Below are 14796 nucleotides of genomic sequence, written 5' to 3'. Positions count from 1 at the left end.
CAGCTTTACTTATTTTCAGCTCAATCATAGTTTCAACGATTACTCTAAGAGCAATCCTGGAATTGCATATTTATAAATGACATTTCTGATACTAAATTCAACAACTTCCATAACTTTTTTTTGCATTGCTTCAATGTTTGTTTTCCTTTGATGCCTGTAAAAACTCCAGTCCTCCAAAAAGCAAACTGTAAATGAGTAACTCAAGAAATAAGGGCTTCTGCTAATCTAAAACAGGTCTTCAATCATCTGAAATCAAATGGCTCTGTGACACTGAGATCATATTCCATCCAAAAGAAACACAATAAATTGGTGAGGCACGCTAAAAGAAACAATTACAAGCATGCCATAAATTGCTCCAAAAATTTTAGTAAATCTGTTTGGAACCTCATTCAAAATATTGCACAGCCCTCAAAATTTCAGTTGCTGCAAATACAGGTAGATGCTGTTTCTCATAATAATGCTATTGTTATGAACCAATATGATATTGCCAAACCACTGAATGAAAATTTCTCAATTCTATAACCAGACTGCTTAATAGTAAATGTCACCAACTGAGACCTAATGCACAATTACAGGGCATGCCTCACCATGCTCAAACAATCTTTCTTTACCCTGCAGATTACAGAAGAAGTTGACAGCACTATTAAAAAAATAAGTAATAATTACTCAGCTAGATATGACGATAGCTCTTTGCTAAAAGGCATGGATAATTTTTCAATCATCCATGTTATTATGCATTTAGTCAATGAATCTCTATCTTTAGGCACCTTCCCAAATAGATTAAAAGCAGCTTAAGTACTCCCAGTATTCAAAGGAGATGACCCATAAAACATGAGTAACTAAAGACTTATTTCCATTCTATCTTTTTCATCCCCAAACACTTGAACAGGTAATGTACAATAGATTGTCACAATTCTTAATTGGTAATTTGAGGCATAACTCAATGGAATTAATTCATTTCATAATGTAAAATTAAAACTTTGTAATCCCACAGAATTTCATTTAGACATGACCCAGGTTTCGACATTCAGCATCATTACCAGGTGACAATCATCCTGAAGTTGAACATCGAAACCTTGGTCATGTCTAAACAAACATCTAAGGAATTAAAAAGTTATAATTTTTCATTGTGCTCCTTATGTGTTCTTCATTGATCTTTTCTTACGTGTTTTACAGCAACAAAATTCTTGGGGATGTCATGAGATTCTATACTGGGAAACTCACATTGATAAAATTAGCTCCTAAGTTGTTAGAGGTTATGACCTCCTGAAGAAAATTGTGACCCTGGTTGACGATTGTACAGCTTTCTCAGTTTATTATGCATTCATTCACAGTCAACTGAAAATAGAATTGCCATAGGGGGGGCATTCATATCATCCATGCACCTCTTCAGGCTGCAACAATGGGCAGTAAGAAACTTTAAAGTAAAGTTCAAAGGGTATCCAGTCATATATTCACTTTAAAAATTTAAACTATTCCCTATATAAATAAATTCCAAGGAATTATCATAGTGCAGCGAAACAAAGCCATACTCAATTTGATAACCAATGCTGATGAGGCATTGGTTATCAAATGGGCATGAGAGGCTGTAATGACTTCAGGATAACTGCCCATAATTCAGCCATGCTTGCTAAGGACCTTGGTTGTGCAGGCGTGAAATTCCTGAAAACATTATCTAGAAAACTAAGGGAAATAGAAATTTTTTTGTCATTTAGATCTTAACTTCATCAGTTCCTGCACGAAGATCAATGCTATACAGCTGATGAATTCATCTACGTATCTCTCTAGATAAAGAATTTTCTTCTTATATACTCCATTACAGCCCCTGTAAACTGTTTTTTTATTTTTGACTGTTCATTTGTATTTAAATCTAACTGAGATGAATTGTGATTGCCTGCAATGAATATTCGCAGTTAATGTGAAATGTTCCATACATATCCCTAACATATATTTTAAGAACCAATAAATATTATCACTATGATGAACACTTAATGATCATCCATTTGAAATGACTCTCTGTGGCATTTTCTAGAGTTAATATGTCCACATCATGATAAAAAAAAACCATAAACACAGTAATCAACCTGAAGGTCGGCTTGGTAGGTGATGGTAGAGTTCACCCACTACTAAGCCCAATGGCATGTGAAATTCACACATCAGTGTAGGGGGGCGAGTTCCTTTCCCTGTACAGCTTATGGTTTCCCAGGAAGATCTGGTACCCAGAAAATCACATAGCTTGGGTGGAGCTTGCCTGGGAATCAAACCCGGGACCCTCCAGTCAGTAGTCCAACGCTCTACCTCTGGACTACCATGAGCCACCCACAGGATGATATCTAACTAATTTTTATGTTATTTAAAAATTACATAATACAATCAATGGACAGTCAGAAGATTAACTTCAAGGTGAACTCATGGATTTTAAAATTCCATGGTGCACCTAATTTTTTTTCAATTATGTTTCCTTCACGCTCCCTTGATTCCAATAAAAAAACTCCAAGTGATCATGTACATGCACTCCAAACATACCCCTAATCTATTATGTTGCAACCATTTTTCAAACGTCCATTTTGCAGAGATCATAAATATCGATACAGTAGTAGCCATTTGCTTAAAGAGTATATTCAGTTCACATTCACCTCGCAGATGGCAACAAACAGGAGGGGAAGTGAATTAAAGGGAGTGTGTGATTTTCAGGGTACATTACACCTCATCCAGTGTGACTGATTTTGGTTAGGGCAAGCCCAATTTTAGAACTCTGTGCATTGCATAGACACAAGTCAAGAAGTATGCTCATTCATTGGTAGAGGAGAGAAAACTAACCTTTCTGCCCTCTAATTCCCCTCTGCATTGCTTGTGGGCTACTGAGCGTTGACCAGCTCATTTCAAACACTCTACCTACGTACGCAGTTGAGGTTGAAATAGAAATTAGACACTGTGTGATGTTACGACAAAATGAGACTGGTATGCACATGTCAAATACCTGGGTCAGCCAGTCATTAAAGAAATATCAAGTGGCTCCTTTTCTAATCATCTATGATAAATTCCATCAATTGATGCATAAAATAGTGATATTTACTGTGCAAGCATTTGTTCTGCTAGAAATATGAAGGTTAACAGTAGCTCTAACACCAAACTCTCCACTATACCTTTTGCTTGTTGGATGGCTTGAAGAATTTAGGAACACATGTCTCTCCTTCCTGACTGCGAGTGTGCTCGGCCAGAGACATCAGCACATCTAACGCTGCAATGCACTCCACAGCAGCAGCCCATTTGAAGTTGCTATTGGAACGAGGGAGCAAAGCATGTCAACATAGCACTACTTTCATCACTCCTCACAAAAAATTCATTTTTACACCTACATGTATGTTCATGCCTGCCACCAAGACCAATCACACATTTAAATTCATTAAAATGAGTTTAATTCTATTTTTTTTGGTGAATGCCTAATCCAGGTCATTATGATGAGAGTTGACAAAATACAGCATGATACGAACATTTCAATTTTTCATTAAAATTTTGAATCATCCTTTGGGATTTAGCATGATTGAAATTCATTTAAATAATTACAAAATTATCTTTGAAGTTAATACCTGGTAATTTGACATGAATTCCACTTGGAATAAACTTGGTTAAAAAGAATAGAAAAATGTTAATCAATTCTGAAAGATCTATGCAATAAAACTACATTTGCACTTGCAATCCATAATGCATGAATTATTGAAATGGACTAAACATTCTTCATATGTATCAATACAAAGAATATACTTACTGGTTACTAAATTGTTCAAATATTTTACGGCTAAGATCGCGAAGTGCAGCAGCTTTTTTATCTTCGGCAGCCATCATTTTGTCTAGAAGCTCCTATCAATGGAGGTATAAAAGTACCAAGTAAGTTATACAGACCATAAAGTACCATATAAGTTATACCAGACATAAAAGCACCACATAAGTTATACCAGACATAAAAGTATCATATAAGTTATACATAAAATCTCTTCCTTCTTTTTCAGAAGCTTCATTACAACTACAATATACAGGGTGCGGCAACATAACTTCCTTTTCTGCATGCATTTTGCATTTGAAAAAAGGAAGTTATGTTACCGCATTAACCTTTTGGAGAATGTTGTAGTTGAGGAAGTAACCTTGTTTCCACAGTCAAGAGCAATTGTTAGCCAATTTACTCACTTGATTAAAGAACTGACATTCATTAACATTCATCAAGTTTGGTCCAAAACTGCAGGGTGGTATATACGAAGGCCAATAGACCATTCTATTCTTAAATTCATGGATCCTACTTATGGCATACCCTTTAAATTAGTTTTTCAGTGAAGTGAAAATTATGTAATCCAACAAATTATAAATGCTTTTATTAATACTGCTTTACTGCTACGCCCAAAATACCCAAAATGGTGAATCAAATTTACCTTTACCAAATTTCCAGAAACCTTAAGATGAACATTTAGTTTCATGATTGTCAGTAAAAAGTGTTTGTTGGGGTGTTAGTTAACAATATGGCACTCCATTAAATAGTTTAAATGAATATTTCTGCTGATTTTCACGTAGTTTGGAAATTTGGTGAATTGATAGACAACCAACCCTCTGAATGAGCTATCAGAAGTGGATTTTACCTTCCTTTTTTCCCATAAATGTTTAATTTATGCATCATAATTATTGATAATTTAATAATTTTTTTCATAAAAATATCCTAAATACCATTTATTGATGCACCCGAGGGTTGTGTGGGTTGTGAATTTGTTAAACTTTCTGAGGCTAGAAGGTTTGTGTTGCAAGAAAATAATTTAAAATACTGATACATAACCAAGATTAAAAATGCATTTTGTACCCAGTGGCATATTTTGACCCTAGAAAATATGAATTCCAACCATGAAGGTAATGTGATTGACACCAAATTTTAAGGTTTAATCACATTTTAGCATTTCCTAATTTTGATGAAATGTTGCACACTTAACTGAAAACACAACAAACACAATATTAGCACCCATGGAAGACAATTTTCACCTTGCGGTGTTTGGAAATTTGAAATAAAAAAAGAATGAATTCAATCCATCCCTGTATTAAACATCCCGCTAGAAGAAGTGGATTTTTCCCTTTGTTTTCATTTTAGTACGGATACATCATTCTTAGCTCAGACATAGGAATAAAGATATTTTGTGGAATTAATACTTTATGCTGGTGATACATCCACATTAAGCATGGGAGAGAATTTTACAGATACCTATGCTCATCATACTCTAACAAACATGTCAAACTGGTGTAGGTCAAACAACTTACTTTGAATGAAAATGAAAATTTTTTCTACTATTTTGTAATAAAATTGATCCACCTATTTTAAGTCCTCTTGTTAGAGCAGATTCACATAAATCTATTCACCAGTCTGGTTCCACAAAATTTTTGGGATTATCTCTGAATGAAAATCTTGACAGGTATTCATTCTCATGTTGATGAAATAATAAATAAAATGGTCACTGGGACATACATGATCAGGAAACTTGCCCCAACTACCTCACTTGAGACTTTGAAACTGTTATAGATGCTAACATTTATTACTACTTAACCTATGGAGTTGTATTCTGGGAGACCTCTAGTGCAGCAATGAAGGCATTTTACATGCAAAAAAAGTCTGTAAAAGCAATGGTGAATGCTCCCATGAGGACCCCAGGAAGGTCACTATTCAAGGAACTGAACTTAAATGACCCTGCCATGCATATACATCCTTCATTGCTCTTTACTTGTAAGAAAGAATCGATGTTTGTTTTTACCAAATTTCACCATGCACGATCAATTGACATGTGGAACACAGAATGTGCACCAAAAAAATCAACCACTCACTATATCAAAGAAAGGCCTCACTTATTCATAATAAACTGCCGATGAACATAACAAATAAGTCCTCTGTGACTGCCTTTAAAATTGAAGTTAAGAAGTTATTACTCCTCAAGTGTTTATACAGCATTGATGAATTCTTAATTGACAAACTGTAATTAGAATGATGTTTTTTGTGTGATGTTGTGTTCTGTGTAGCAATGTCTTTCTGGATTATTACTATTTTCTTTCTTTTCCTTACTCTGCTGACCATGTTCTATGTCATGTACTTGATCAACAGAATAAAGGTATTATTATTATGTTTCCCTTAACACATTAAAAAAAAGTAAAGTAAAATGCAAACTTAAGTAAAAAGTTACCAGGCAACAGTAGCATATTTACTTAGCGTATTACTGTGAATCTAGCAGTTCAGCAAAAATACCTATTCAGATGGTCGCAGAAAGGAAGACATAACAGGGATAATCACAATAAGAACAAAAGCCTGAAGCCAAAGCTATTGATGACCATTCATAACTCTTTATGATTTTCTATAATGAAATGGAAGAACAATATAAAATCCAATCCTCTTCCCAATTAGCTCAAGAAGTTTTGAATTGAGTGAATTCCAATTTTTTCATGATGTCCTTAACTGAGAGGCCACCCTTTGGACGCAAGAAATGGAATGAAACCCATGCTAAGTTGCTAATGTGGCCAACAAATGTTGTTAGTTATGTATGACCAACATTACGTAAATACGTCCACCCCATGTCAACCAACACTGGCATTCACAGGTGGTCTTGGTAATATTGTACATGCATTGAGTAGACAGTATGTCTTACCACTGAAATTTTGTCTTCAGTCAACAAAATTTGTTGCTATTTAAAACTTTTTATCCTAAGGAGTAGCTTTGAAAAATGAAAAAAATGAGAACTGTGTTTACAAAAATCTTGTTGCTATTGATGAGACATCTCTCATCTGCTCTTATAAAGAGCTGATTAGAGAGGTGGTCTGAAAAATTTCCAACCTAAAAAATTTCAGAAACAATGTCTTTTATCTTTGGTCAGAAACTTTTCAGAACACCCTCATTTATCTCCTTCTCACTTAATGGTATGAAATCAATCAAATTGGGATATTGCATTTATTACTCAAGCCCATAATAAATTTACTGTCATGGCAACTGATAATTTGATGGAATTTCATAAAATGCCCATTTGAACTCTTTACCTTTCCCTCTGAGGTGTAATAACGCTTGAACCCTTTTCTCTGAGACTGGAGAGAATGGTCATCTGCAGCATGTTTGCACGCATGATCGGGCACTTCTATTTGATATCGCTTCCGCTCCGTTCCAAATAGAGTCACCTGAAAAATTAGTTCACTAAATTATCATACAGAATAGATAAGAATCTATGACCAAAGATTATCAGGAAACTTATATTATTCCATAATTCTCTATGAAATTCGCACAAAAGCCTCATAAAAAAATTCAGCACACATTTCCTAATAGCCAAATGGTTACAACCTTTGAAACCACCAAAATCTTGTGAAACTGCACTATTTGAAAAGCAAGTTAAATAGAGTATACAGAATCATATTGCAAACTTTTGGATTTGAGTAAACATGATTTTATAGACATGCATTAACAACTGACTGAAAATAAACTTTACACTTATGTAAATTTGTCAATTTTTTCAAAATATTTGACTGCTAAATTACTGAAAGATGCAATTGAATTTATTATTCCCATTTAGGAATACACAAGCAATTGAAGTTTCACTTAGGGTAAAGCTATAATTATAACCTTGTTTAAGAAGGTTAACTGACAACAGATACAAAACTACAAGCAACTTTTCCTTTCCTATATACATATATTCTAAAGTAGTAGAAAATCTGGACAGAAATCACCCCATAAAATTCTTCAAGATGGGAATTTTTTTCATCATCATTAATTTAAATTTGTAATTGGATAGGAAACTGAAAATACTTTAGAGAAACATTAGGGGGTAGAACATAATGCCATCAGTTTTAACTGACATGCTAAAGTTTAATTAAATGGCATTAAAAGAAGCTTTCACAAAGAGAAGGGAATCAACAAGAGGGATGTTGAGTAAGGATGTTAAGAAAAGGCTTATTAAAACTTTGATAAGGTGTATAGTTATGAATGGTGAGGAAACATGGTCATTGTAGCAGGATGACAGGCATAGATTGGAGGCTTTTTGAAATATGGAGATGTAGACGGTGAAGTTGACATAAAGGAAAACATGAGGAATTGCTGGATGTGGTGTGGGAGGAGAAGAGATTGTTGGGAGAAACCATATGGAGATAAATCAGATGGATGCAAAGCGTACTGGTTGGCAGGGAATGCTGAAGATTGTGATAGAGGGGAGAATGATAGGCGTATGATGAAGGGGCAGGAATAGCATATGGATGTTGGAAAGAATAAAGGGAGGAAGTAAGTATATGGAGATGAAGAGGGGCTAGATAGATGCATGCCCTGACAATTTTGACAGAAGGAGCTATACATCTACAGAATGCTAAAAAAATATCCCTTCAATTGCAATATTGGGATAATATATCTTTAGAAAAGAGAATAAATAAATACTTCATATTGCTCTGAGAGCATTTGTGAATACAATTTTCAAATCTTTTCAACTTTTTTTTTACCTCTTTTTGGAAAAATAAAAAGAATTGATTCTAGGTACATGGCTAATTAATATGGCCTATGAACATGGCTTCAAAATATGCTATTAAGAAACTACCCTTTACATAAACATGAAAACTTTCAACAGAGGATGAAAGATCTGCTTTCATCAGTTTTGTAATGGAAATTTTCATCCTGCATAATCTTCAAAGGATGCTTTCATCTATTCTGTAAAATACACCTAAACTTAATGCAAATTATTTCTTTATGGAAAGACCCTGGATTTTATGTGAGGCATTTACACATTTGAGGTTTTTGTTCATTGGACCACACTGGTGTAAAATCCAGCACTGTTAAAACATTTGTTGATGAAAGATGTGCATCTTAAGAATATGGCACCCACCATGATACACTCAAATTACCTTGCACTTAAAGATGTCACGCTGAGATTTAAGATACTCATCAACCATCTTTTGCACCTCAGCTATTTCCTCAAGGGCTGAATCATATTCTGAGTCCACTCCTTGTATTGGAATAATACGTCCCTCTTGTTTTGCTACATCATGGTTGAAGGCCTCCTATGAATTTATAAATGAGAACAGCATATATTAAATGACTGACATAACAATATTCATTTATGCTGTAAATTAATCTCTCCAATGTACCCATAATTGAAATATGCTATTATGCAGACATACATTGCTTAAGGTGGATAGGGAACGTAAATATGCCCTCTTAAGGTGTCTGTTCTCAGTCATGCTTATGGAAAACCTCTTTGTTTGGAATCTTCCACAGTGCACCTTCCCCGCCCTGTGTATGTTCTGCAATCTGCAGAAAAATTACAGGATGGAGGAATTTTGCCTGTCACATTTACTTTGTTAATGGCTGCGAACTGGCCAAATTCACCAGCCAATTGCCGATCCATACGGTACAATAAGTTGCATCTCCCGGGGATTGTTCAGAGCCACGGGTGGGAGATGGCACTCCATCTGGGGGAGCAATCGGGGAACGAGTTGCTCTCTCTCCAACATGCAGCAATAGTTCCTCCAACACCGCTATCATCGTCCAACAGCCAATCATACGCACTTGCAGCGAGGCCAAGAGGGAAAGGAACATCTGACTGCAGCCATATCACAGCCCTTTCAAGGCTGTGAATGCACTCGGAGGATACCCACGTCCAGGAAGCATTAACACGCCTTCTCTTGACCAGGACAACCTTACTGCCTTCAACCCTGCAGTGCTATGCAGTTTTGCGGAGCCAGCTTGTCACCAACCAAACAAAGCCATCGGGGGATGCAGAAGAGGTAATTGACTATGAATTGTTCGACGAATTGCTCCTGTCGGAGGGATCTGCACCACCAGAAGAGCCAATTCCACTACTTGATCCAGCCTCCGATTCGTAAGATCATTATTTAGAGGAGTAAATCTAGCGAAACCTACCAAGGCACCCCAAAAATTCACGCCAACAAGATTGACACCCGACATAGTCAAATGGATTAATATTTCAGTACAAAAGGATATTATGTCTATGGGTCGGCCATCTTGTGCATTCCTGCTGGTAATGATCCCGAAGTCATCAGGTGGCACCCAAATCATCCAATGGGATCGGGATGTTGCGGTGGGTAACGTACAGGCTTCCCATCGAGAGGGCCTGGGTTCAAATGCTGGAGACAATAAATATTTTTCAGCGGTGTCCTGATCCCTACTTGAGGTGCTTTTTGGAGAGCACTTCGAGTGAGTACCATGTCCGTCGGAAGGGAAGTTAAACTGCAGACCCTTGGGCACCTTTCAGCAAGAGTAGACTAATGCCGATGCCAGATTTCTCTCCACCCTTCCTTTCCCAACCATCCCCGATAGCAAAACTGACCTTAGCCGTTGGTCGCCTCCCATAACTAATACCGAATCATCCAAGATTTGTCACCTTGGACCAAGTATTACCACAAACCATCCTTCTCCCTAAAAAGATGCTGCCAAGGCACTCGAGGGAATACCGGCCCAGTCAATACTTTGTAAGATCAATTTGAAAGATGCTTCTTGGCAAATTCTGGTCAACCCAACCCACCATCATTTCTATGGCATATACATTGATAAGGAATCATTCTGCTGGAACAGGCTGCCCATGGGGCATGCTCTGGCTTCAGCCATCACGAAAAGGTAAGCAAGAGAGGTGGGAGCAGAGATTTACTCCACATTCAAAATCCAAATGATTGCCTATCTAGATGAATGGCTAGTGGTATTTCCCACAGAAAATTCAGTTTACATAATGGAATTATAGACTTCTCGACTAATTAATTAGGCATCACAATAAATTTTAGAAAAAGTACCCTTCAGACCACACAAAAGATTAAATATTTAGGTGTAGAAATAAATACCATTTGTATGAAATTAAAACTCACAAATAACTCTTTAGCATGAATTCAATACATATTAAAACAAGTGAAACAGAGAGATATGTCAAAAGCCATCAGCTTCATCCCATGGCGCATCTCTATCATTAAATTATACGACTTCATAACTTCAGAATTGGCTAAGAGACAAACATGATGGGCATGTGAATTCTGGGACTGGGCCATCAGGCAACACCCACGGAAGGTTGCGATGTATTCCTTGCAAATCGCCGTATATTCCGACACCACGCCTTTCCAGGCAGCCTGGGTTATTCCCTCTTTAGATGTCAAGAGATGTGGCCGTATCTCGAAGAAAAGCCGATATATGAGGCAGAGGCATTGGCAGCTTTCATGGTCGTCACATATGTAATATCTGTACTTCCTGAATTTTTAAAATATAAACCTGCACACGCATTGTGACAATTTATCTGTGATTCATACCTTAAATAAAGGAAAGGATATATTATTTTACATTTCCAATGCAAAGGAGTTGTCCAAAATAACAAAGGAGCATTTACAAACCGTGGCCTGGCGGTAAACCTCCATCACTGAGATTAGGCTGGTATATAGGTGGGAAGGTCATTCGATTTGAAGCTTTAAGTGGTGCAGGTGTGCCACACATCATCATATGATTGCTACAACTTAAAGCCTATCATGCCAAATTAAAACCATCACACAATAATATGTGGTGTGATTTACAAAGAAGCAGACACAGTGAAATTCTTGACACAGGAACCAAAAAGTCACCATTTTGAGAGTGGCACTGCTTGACCTGTCGGGAAGCTATAAAATGACTGTGCACTAAAATAATCAAACATATTTAAAAAAAAGAGTGACAAATAAACTTACATCAAAGAACTTAAGAACTGGTTTCAAGTTCGGGAACATCCCAAGTGGTGATGCTTCTGTTGTGTGCGTGAGCTTCAGAAGTAATTTTGATGCACAGTCCACTTCTGTCAAATGAAAGAAAAAGCAATGAATATTAAAATGGTATAATCTTCCAATGCAAAAAGATGATCCAGAGTCGCCAATTGTCGGTGAGATTTTCTTCTGTAGGGTGGATTGCTCTTTTACAGCATTAACCCATTTCACAGAGTCAAAAGTATTATGCACACACTGTAAAGAAAAATAGTATGCATAGGTAATGATTTTTGATAATTTGTACAAGATATTTTATTGGGTATATGCGCACATATTGAATTTAAAACTCCAATTTTGGTTACAAACTTAAATGGAAAATTAAGAAGGCAGCAAATAAAATAAATGCCTGCTTAAAAATGTGATAATAATACATGGACACATCCTGATTTCTTCAAGACTGATCTCATGTATGATCTCATATTATTCAGCTCGCACATGCCTGGCAGACTGCCAATGCAGCAAGGAGAAACAAAACTTGCATTCAACTTCCCAGCTCTCCATGACTATGAATAAAGGGACTAGCAGTGTGACAGTATCCAATATGTGTCTCTTAATTCAACTCAAACAGAATACCATATTAGTTAAAGTGCAGACAATTGGCATTTCAAATGCCAAAATGATGATGAACGAGTCAACGATTCCTGACTTGTAAGATATTTATTTAAAATGATAAAGAAACACAAACAGAGACAAAATATACACTCCTCATTGTCTTTTGATAGAAGTTTAGTAGCCAATTATTCCATTTAAGACCTTTCATCATCCTTCCCCAACCCAGAATCACTGAGAAATAGATACAATTAATTTAGAATCAGCAGATGAGAAGGAACCCATAGACTCGAGTAAAATCTCATTATTGCGGATTGGGAAAGAGATAGAAAGAGAAGTAGCACCTATGAATAAGAATAGGGCAAGTTATTGTGAAGATGCAACTAAACAAACAAGTGCAACCTGAATCTGGGCTTCCAGCCATACTTGCAAGAATGTTTTTCCTCCAATTAATTTAGGCTCTACTTTGTGAAACCTCATCATGATTAGGAGAAAAACTTAAAGGATTTTACCAAATTTTACTCAAATGATCAGTTTTATTAAGTAATCAACATATTCACTTTTTGATATTCAGAGAAACCCCATCTACAGACAAAGTCATCCATTTCTAACTCCAGCCATCACATTTCACAGAAGAAAACTGTCTACCTGTTTTGGATGGTCAAAAGATTTTAACTTTCTGCTACTTTTAAATACAAAAATATTATACTTATTGCCAAAATATAAAATCTATTAAATGGTTCTAAATGATAATATTCTATAGTAAAATATAAATATTATGTCCTCATGAGGTTACTTTACAACACCATTCGTGGAGGGTGAGAAGAACTATAACAGGTTGAAAAACCTGGCCTATTCCTGCAGACTACCTTTAAAACTGGGCAGTGTCTTCCTAAAAGAAAAGTGCTGAGCTATTCTTATTATTATTAGTTCATTTCTGCAACATGGACAAATTTCCTGAAAGGCTAATTTCCCTCAATCAGCAGAGCCCATACAGGCAAACTAAGGTGCATTCATAGGGATTTACCAGCATCCCTTTGTACCAGAAGTAGTAGTAGTTTTGAGGGGAGGCAACCAACAGCTGAGGTTATTTGTGCCATTAGGGATGGACAGGAAAGGATGAAGGGTGGAGAGAAACCTGGCGTCGGCATTAGCCTACTCTTTACAAAAGGCACCAAGGGGTCCGCAGCTTAACGTCCCATCCGACGGACGGCGCACTCAGTCAAAGTGCCCTCCACAAAGCACCTCAGGTAGGGATCGAGGTACCACTAAAAATATTCAACACTGCAGGGATTTGAACCTGGGCCCTCTGGGTGGGAAGCCAGTAAGATTGCCACCTCACCATCTCGATCAGAAGAATGATTCCATACCTATTAAAACAATACTCAGACCTTACGTGGGAATGGAGCCACTAACCATCATTTGATAATGCCTGTCTCAATTTGAAATATCAAGATCAAGAAATGTCAAAGTTCACTTTCCCTGTGCAATAACTATGACATAAAAGACAATTCAATTACATTAATTACCTTCAAAAATTTCAACCACCTCTGTGAGCACCTTGAATCCACTAAGTGTAGCAAGGAAATCATTAATCCGTCGCTTTGAGTATATTTTATCTTCATAAAAGATGGCTCTACTATCTGGATGTGTTTTACTTTTAGCTTCATTGCCTTGTGAGTGAATTCTGAAACAAAAAAAGGTAGTTTGTTACAACACATTATATTACTAAGATTAAACTCTCACTTATCTCTAAGTGAAGTTTCCCAATTCATGCAGCAAAAAATATCCAATGAACATAGACAATATTCACCACATATTCATCCAAGAAGACCTAGCAAAGAAATAGCCTTTATGTCATCACTAATAGGACACACACACAGCATTTATGCATTAAATCTCTAGATTAATGAATTTCTGCAACTTACGCGCTTAGCATTCGCTCCAAATCAGGAAGACCAGCAAGTTTCTCCTTTGCATCTTTTGCAACTTTCTGGCCAACCGATGACAAGAGCCAATCGATAGCCTTCTGACGGAGGATGATGGAATCTATGTCACAGAGAGGAGCAGACACCCACTGACGCAACAGGCGCTGGCCAAAGGCCGTGCAGCAGTTATTTAGCCGGGACAGAAGTGAAGAATCAGAATCTGACAACAAGTCCAGATTCTCAATTGTTATGCCATCCAGAACCTTTAATAACAAAAGATACAATTATGTAAATTATACAAGAGGAAACTTCAATAAAATAACATTCAAGAACAAAGGAAGTCCTGAAATTTCCCTCCCTCCAATCTATCAGGTGACTGGCATCAAGGAGAGACACTAAAATGTTTGCAGGGGAAATTTTTGTGAAAAGGAACTAAAAAAGAAAATATACTTAAAAATGTGAAGATAAGTGAATTTCCAGTTTTGACTTGATTTTCAATATTTTCACCTTGTCACTCTTTTCAAGGGAATCGCTATTAAAATCATAAGTT

The 14796-nt window shown here is 36.5% G+C and overlaps 1 protein-coding gene across 1 annotated transcript in view; it reads right to left on the bottom strand.

Annotated features, from left to right (window-relative positions):
* Nucleotides 1-14796, bottom strand: part of Msh6 (DNA mismatch repair protein Msh6) — a 43974-nt gene that overhangs the window by 9200 nt on the left and 19978 nt on the right. The window contains exons 12-18 of the mRNA XM_071587442.1: nucleotides 14247-14509; nucleotides 13848-14005; nucleotides 11698-11801; nucleotides 8884-9039; nucleotides 7048-7182; nucleotides 3770-3861; nucleotides 3147-3279 (exon numbers count right to left, since the gene is read on the bottom strand). Of these exons, the coding sequence (XP_071443543.1) occupies nucleotides 3147-3279; nucleotides 3770-3861; nucleotides 7048-7182; nucleotides 8884-9039; nucleotides 11698-11801; nucleotides 13848-14005; nucleotides 14247-14509 (1041 nt within the window). The remainder of the gene's footprint in view (nucleotides 1-3146; nucleotides 3280-3769; nucleotides 3862-7047; nucleotides 7183-8883; nucleotides 9040-11697; nucleotides 11802-13847; nucleotides 14006-14246; nucleotides 14510-14796) is intronic.

The sequence above is a fragment of the Hetaerina americana genome, unplaced genomic scaffold, assembly GCF_022747635.1.
Source record: "Hetaerina americana unplaced genomic scaffold, ioHetAmer1.1.p SCAF_3, whole genome shotgun sequence".
Lineage (NCBI taxonomy): Eukaryota > Metazoa > Arthropoda > Insecta > Odonata > Calopterygidae > Hetaerina > Hetaerina americana.
The sequence above is the reverse complement of the archived record's forward strand: the minus strand, read 5'-3'. Positions and strand labels throughout refer to the sequence as shown.